Raw genomic sequence first — 7,082 nt, 5'->3', positions numbered from 1 at the left:
TGTTGGGGTGGGTTTGGAAGCGCAGCCATCTCCGGCTCCCCACCCATGCACAGCAGCCCCGAGGGCCTCCCATATGGTGTGTCCAGCTTGGTCCTGCCTGTCTGCTAGGGGTCGAAATCACCTAGAGCCACCTCTTTCGTATGTGTGTCCTGGGCCCTGGCAGTGCGGGGAGGACGGGGCTTGGACGGCTGCTGTGGGAACAGGGCAGACAGCAGGGGGGGAGAGGGGGTTGCCACGGTGGTCCCAGCTCAAGCCACTGTGGCCTGCCTGGGTGGTGGCCATGGCCATGGTGAGGAGGGCACAGGTGCTGACCCAGGCGTCCTGAGTCGGGGGCTCTGGGCCACCCTACCCTGGGCTCCCATTTTCCTGCTGCCGGGATCCCTCTGCTGCATCACTGGCCTGGGCATGTGGACGCTCATGTGGACTGTCGAGGGTTGGGTGGGCCTAAGGGAGCTGAGCTGGCCCAGCAGCTTGCTATGGGGAGCAGCCAGCTCAGGCCTTCTCATCCTCCTGAGAGCTTTGCCTCTGTGTTATCTCACGATGGCCATGGGGGGAGCATGGCCTGTGGGGTCAAGGCCTCGTTCCTACACAGCCCTGTGTGGGGGCCACTGTGACTGGAGGGGCCTGACTTCAGCCACTTCTGGAGACCCCTCCCTGCGGCCCTCGAGCCATCGTATTCCCCGTTGGTTTGTGGCTCTGGGTCCTGGAGCGGTGTCTCCTGATGAGGGACGCCCAGCTCCGCTGTCTGTCTCCTGGTGACAGCATCCAGCCCTTTGTCCCGCAGATCCTGCTTGCGTCCTCAGCATCCACAGCATGGGGAAGACATAACGTCCCCTCCCTCCGTGTGTCTGGGGCCAACAGGGGGAGGGGCCGAGGTGGCCTTCATCAGGATGAGGGACGGGATGGGGGATACTTTATAGAAGGGGGTCTGGGAGAATCTCAGCATCTGAAAAGTAACTGTTGTCACCCCCGTTTTACAGGTAGGGAAACAGGCTAAGAAAGGGTGAGGGGTGGCTGGTGGTAGAATTGGGGGTCGGGTTCTCATCCCCGGACTCATGGAGTGAGAGATGGCCCATCTGTGGGCCCCAGAGACCCTGAGCCAGCAGGTCTGGGTGGGCTGTGGGCAGCTGCGTAATAATGAGAATTTGGTTTGGGGGATCCAGGACCACCCTTTGGGCCACACCACCTTAAACCACACAGGCCTCGGGGACCCCCACCCTGTTCCAGGACCCTGGAGGCCACCATCATTGGTGAGAGACAGTGGCATGGCTGCCAGTGGGGTGCTGGCAGCCCCTGACGTGTGCTGATTGGCCTCGAGCCCCTTCTGGCCTCCACACACACTCCCCGCACGCCAGCTCCCCACCTCGCGGCATCATAGTGCAGAGATGACCATGTCTGCCCTGCTGCCCTCTGGGGTGGCCCCACTTCCGAGCTGGCTTCCAGGCGGGCCAGTGCCATGTTCCAAGCAGCCCTTGGTGTGCTTTTAACCATCTGGAAGTGCAGGAATAAGAAAGAACGTGGAACTAGAAACTCTGGAGTGGTGTGCCGCAAAACCTAGGCCCTGGGTGAGCAGGCCCTCTGGCTGCTGGGCGAGTGCCTCTCCCCAGCCCTGAGCTTGCTGGGACGTGGCCACTTCAGCACCACGGACAGCGGCCACCATCCCTCTTGGCCTCCGGGCCCTCGGGGGCCGGGCATCGGATTTGTTTGGGGTGCATTGCTGTCATGGTCTGGGAGACCATGGAGCCAGCACCTGCTCTGCACTGACTGGGGGAGGCTGGCCCACGGGCATGGCTGCTGGGGTGGGAAGGTGGGTCAGTCCTTGCTGAGCCCCACCGAGGCTGCAGAAATGAGAAGGGAGGGAGGAGGGAGGAGACCGGAAGGAGGCTGATGCTGGGACAGGTCGGCCAAATGCTGGGAGGGCTTTGTGGGTGGAGTGTGGGACCCACGGGGGGGTACAGCATTTGAGGGGTCCCTGGACGGACCAGTGCTCTGCTCCCACTGCTGATCCGTGCTCTAGCCCTGGCTCTGGGCTCATTTCCACACCTCTCTGGGGACCAGTTTCTCGCAAGTCCCCAGCCTGGGGACAGGCTGCCCCAGGGAGAGTCACTCCATGCCCCACCCTGCCCAGGCTGGACACCAGGGGCCTGTTAGGCCAGGGGACATCCCTGGGTCCTAATGGGTCAAGGCCTAGGGTGGTCTAGGAACATGGGTCAGGGGGCTCTCTGCCCTTCTTTCAACCTCTGGACCTGGGCAGAGCCTTCCTGGCTATGGGGTCCCATGGAGAGACCCATGCCCCCAGCCCCTCTGTGTGTGGCCAGGCCTCAGGCAGCACCACAGCCCCCCTGCCGTGCTGGCACAGCCGCCTCTTCCCAGCCACACATCAGCCTGGCTTCTCTGGACCCGCAGTGGAAATTGACTCTAATTTGTAGAATTTGGTTCAAAACCTAAAGGATTTTGAATTAAAACTCAGAAAATCCATCTGTGTAATTAAGCCTCTGGAAGTCAGTGGCCTTGTGATGAGAGTCCGGTTGGCACCGCCTGTCCTCAGCTGCCCACAAAGGCGTGACCAGGAAACGGCTGTGACGTGTGGGGCTGATGGAGCCCTCCCCCCACCGCTGGCGGATCCCCTCTCTGGGCAGGGCCAGTGGGACCCTGTGCGTGGGGAGCTCCTCCCTGGGCAGGGTGGCTCTAAGTGCTTCTCCTGTGTGCACTTTGCACAGAAAGATGAGCAGGACCCCAGGAGCTCGTCCCTCCCAGGGTGTTTGGGGTGGTGGGGGAGGGGGGCTGGGGTGTATCATAGAATAGTAACCCCAAAGGGGGCATGCTCATGAGGATGGATAGGGAACTTTCTGGGCCGTGCTGACCAGGTTGGTCACCCCAGCCACATGGACAGTGTCCCCACCTCACACACAAACCTGTGCTCATCCTGCTGCATGGGGTCACTGTGGCCGTGGAGGTTGTCCTGAGCCCCTAGGGCTTGCCTCCAGGGCAGGGGTGGCAGGTGGGGCCATGGGGCCAGTGGGGTCAGGAGAAAGCCGAGGTTGGTGGGTGGTTTTTGCTTGTTAGTGCTTTGGGAAGGTATCGAGGTAGGACCCCGGCCCAGGACCTCAAGCTGGGCTATCTTTGCAAGTTGCTGGGAGCCTAGTTTGTGGCTCTTGCTGGAGACTGGGCCCCCCTAGCCCCTGATCAAGTAACGTCTCATGGGTCCTGGCCCAGCCCAGCCCAGGGCTCCAGACATGCACTGCACCGTTGAGGACCAAGGTTCTTAGCTCTGCTCAACGCCAGCTCCGGGGTCTATGGTGATCCCAGAGTGAACATGGGCATGGGCCTGGGAGAAATCGGGCAGCAGGCTCACGACATCAGTCTGAGATGAGGGGCATGAAGCTGGTGGAAGAAGGGAAGAGCTGAGGGCTCAGAGGCAGGCTGGGCTGGGCTGGGCTGGGCTGGAAACCCTGATGCTCCTGGATGGAGCAGGATGTTCGCCATGTGGGAGGTGGGAGCTGGCCCGGCAGAAGCACTCGGGGTCAGGGGAGAGCTCGAAGAAGTGGGGCAAGGAAGGAGGGTCCCAGGACCCAGGAGCAGACAGTCCCCACACCCCCACTGCCTGTATGGGCAAACTGAGGGCCCAGGCTGCTCTGTGCTGTCTCCCTGCAGGGGTTGGGGGGGGCTGCATGCCTGCAAGACCAAGGGTCCAGCCAGGCCTGGGGAGCGTCTGAGCCTCGTGCGCCCAGACCCAGAGCTGCCTGCTCCCTGCTGTGTGGCAGTGTCCTCGCTGGTGGGACTGGGGGTGCTTGTCCTTCAGGCATGTCATCCACAGCTTTAGTGTTGAGAACCCACCCCCACTCCTGGGAGACAGACAATGACACCCTTGCAGCCCCTCTTCCAGAGGTGCTGTTTGCAGCAGTGAAGGACAGAGGAGCCGTGCGCAGCTCCCAGGGGCTGCAGCCGGCGGGGTCAGGACACGGGGAGAGCTGCGGTGCCCTAGGACTGGCTTCAGTGTGTGGCCTCAGCATCCCATGACACAGCCTGGGACCCACGCCCGGTGCCCTCGGGCGAGTCACCAGAGCTCCCAGTCTGTGCAGGGCGGGCTGGACTGGCTGGCGCACAGTAGGTGCACTATGGGTGTTTGGAGCAGCTTTCGGCTGCAGCTCTCTCCTCCCCCCACCCCACCCACGGGGACCTTGCAGCACCCACAGGCCCTGACTGTGCGCCGAGCCACCCTGCCAGCCCTTCTCAGCCAGCTCCCGTTGCGCTGTCACAGGCCTGTGGGGTTGGGCCCTCAGCGCTGTCTTAGCAGGACGCTGATTTCTGTTTTTCTGCAGCCAAATCACAGCAAAGGCACTTGTTACTGCTGAACCCATTAAGTGTAATTATGGTGCTCTCAGTGGGAACGGGTAATTACATTGGTGGCCCAGTGCCACACTGTGCAGTGTGCCAAGGGCCAGGGGCTTCAGAGCGGCAACTGTTGGCCCTGCCCTTGCAGGGAGGCAGGGGGAGAGGGGTCTGGGCGGGGCAGGCTGCCGGGCCCCACAAAGGAAGGACACACATGGCCTGGCCTTCCTCCTGCCCTGATCCCGGGGCCTGTACACCTGAATAAGCATGCAGGCCCTGAACCTCCCCAGGCCTTGTCCTTCCCTGACTCCAGTCACAGCACAGCCTCTGCCAGTTTGTGAGATACCCTTGGCCTCAGAGCTCCTCACAGGTGGGGCCGCATGGACCCCTGGCCCAGTGCCCACATGTGGTGGAGCATGGAGTGGGCACTCACGGCCCTGGGACTGACCTTCATTTTGGGGAGCAGGGCCCTGCTGCTTTGGTCACCTCGTTGATCCATGAGATACGCGTCCACCTACCCAGCTGGAGGAACACAGGGGAAACGGAGGGGCACCAAGGCTCCAGGTCACACAGCCAGTACATGCTGCAGCCAAGGAACCTGAGGGTGGATGCGCTGTCCCTGCCTCAGGCCGCTCAGCGCCGGGCGGGCCGGGGCTGCAGGGCAGGGTGGGGGCTGCAGGACGGGGTGGTCCCCAAGTGGGTAGGTGCAGGGTCTCAACACCAGGTTTCTCAGGCTGTCTACTGACACGCGGTGTTTTCCAAGTGCTGACTTCTCTCTCTTTAAAGGAAAGTCCCCCATCCACCCCGCACCAGCCCAGAGAAGACCTCTGGGGGCCTCCTGCTCGCGCCCTCGCTCTCTCCAGCACAGGGCAGGACAGGCAGGCAGCCCCACAGAAAGCCCGCCTTGGAGGGTGAGGGTGGGTCGCGGTGGGAGGGGGTTCTTGACATGGGGGTGGTGTGTGGGGTACAAGGAATGCCTCCAGGGCCCTCCCATCTGACGGGCACTTACCTGCATCCAGGAGTTTGGGTGAAGCCCCAGTCCCCCAGCTGGGGATCCCCCCCACGCAGCCTATCCCCCATCGGGCAGCCCCTGGGTCACCTGCCTGGGGTGTGGGTCCCTTCCTCATACATGACACGGCCGGCCCACCACAGGGCTCCCCGATCTCCTGATGAGCCAACGGAAGCGAACATGGGGGTGCACCCCTGTCTGGAGACAGCCACTGAGGGCGTCATAGCCAAAGTAATGCCATGGCCTCTGTGGCGCCACGGTGCCACCTGGTGGCCACTCCCAGAATGGCTGAGCATTCTGGGATCCTGGGTGACTTTCGTTCTGAGGGCCAGCGACCCCACAGGGTGGCCAGGTTCACACAGCACAAGGGGATGCAGCCCTGGCTGCTGGCCCGGCGCCCTAAAGTCCTGGCTGGATACCCTCCTGCCAAAGGGAAGACTCTCCTGGACAGGACCCTTCACGGGCTGGCGGCTTCCACTCCCAGGACTAACTTGGGGCGGAGGGTGTCCTCACTCACCTGTCCTTCGTCCATGTCCCGGCCCCCTTCATCTGGGCACACAGTAGGGCTGCGGGTCCTCCGGGCCCAGGCACTGAGCTGGGCTCAAGTCCACATTGCTCATCGCCCATCGCTGTGGTCAGGGCGTTCTCCTTCTGCTGGGGTCACGGAGGGTTTCATGCAGGGCCAGGGGGAGAGGTCTTCAGGGCTGCCCTCATGAGGTGTCTGTGGTACTTGGGGTCCCAGCTGGACAGTGCTGGTGAGACTGCTAATTTGAGGGGCTGATCTCAGTTTAGGGCATCACAGTTGGGGGAGTCTGGCAGAGGGGCAGTGGCTGGTCTCCCGCCTCCATCCAGGGTCCTGCTGTATATGAGGGGTTGGCAGCAGTGTCCAGAGGCCGGTGTTGGGGGTCTGTCCCTCACTGCCCAGCTGATGGCCTGGGCACGGGGGCGCGGATTTTGAGGGACTGTCCCTGTGGCAGCTGTAGGGGGTGCTGGGGGTGGGTTCTGGGGCTCCCCCACCTGCCACATGGACCCTTAACTCGGCACCTGCCCCACATGGTTCGAGCACGTCAGCATGCTGGTCATCATGCTCAACTGCGTGACCCTGGGCATGTTCCGCCCCTGCGAGGACGTCGAGTGCCGCTCGGAGCGCTGCAGCATCCTGGAGGTGGGCGGGGCAGGCGGGGCGGGGCAGGCGGGGCGGGACTGGCCACAGGTGACCTGGGCTGGGTGTGAGGGGTGCAGGCCCAGCTCTCAGGCCCCTCTCCTGCAGGCGTTTGACGACTTCATCTTCGCCTTCTTCGCGGTGGAGATGGTCATCAAGATGATTGCCCTCGGGCTGTTCGGGCAGAAGTGCTACCTGGGCGACACGTGGAACAGGCTGGACTTCTTCATCGTCATGGCGGGGTATGGCCCTGCCCCACCGCAGACCAGACCAGGGCGGCCCCTGCGCCTGGCCAGGCCTGGCTGGGAGCCCTGCCCCCCTCAGACCCCATGGCAGCCCCTGGGTCCCCCAGGAAGAGGGATGGGGAGGTGTACTCAGGTGGTGCTGGGTCTGGGGGGTAGCTGGGTCTGGGGTGCCAGGGGCAGGACATTTGTCCAGGGCTCCCTGTGCCAGCACCAGGGACAGCAGGACAGACACAGGGTGATGGAGTGGCCTGTGAGTGGTGAGGAGCCCCCAGTGGTAACCTAAGGCTATACTTCCCCTGCCCTGGAGCCCACGCCAGGCTGGGTGCCTGGTGTG

The 7,082-nt window shown here is 63.2% G+C and overlaps 1 protein-coding gene across 1 annotated transcript in view; it reads left to right on the top strand.

Moving 5' to 3' along the window:
* The first annotated feature begins 2,847 nt into the window (after nucleotides 1-2,847).
* The window catches only part of CACNA1H (calcium voltage-gated channel subunit alpha1 H), a 30,101-nt gene continuing 25,866 nt past the window's right edge, over nucleotides 2,848-7,082 (top strand). The window contains exons 1-2 of the mRNA XM_027117920.1: nucleotides 2,848-6,506; nucleotides 6,612-6,745. Coding sequence (XP_026973721.1) covers nucleotides 6,414-6,506; nucleotides 6,612-6,745 — 227 coding nt within the window. The 5' untranslated portion in view covers nucleotides 2,848-6,413. The remainder of the gene's footprint in view (nucleotides 6,507-6,611; nucleotides 6,746-7,082) is intronic.

The sequence above is a fragment of the Aethalodelphis obliquidens genome, unplaced genomic scaffold (assembly GCF_003676395.1).
Source record: "Aethalodelphis obliquidens isolate GAN/ISIS:26980383/991018 unplaced genomic scaffold, ASM367639v1 scaffold18, whole genome shotgun sequence".
NCBI classification, from domain to species: domain Eukaryota; kingdom Metazoa; phylum Chordata; class Mammalia; order Artiodactyla; family Delphinidae; genus Aethalodelphis; species Aethalodelphis obliquidens.
The sequence above is the reverse complement of the archived record's forward strand: the minus strand, read 5'-3'. Positions and strand labels throughout refer to the sequence as shown.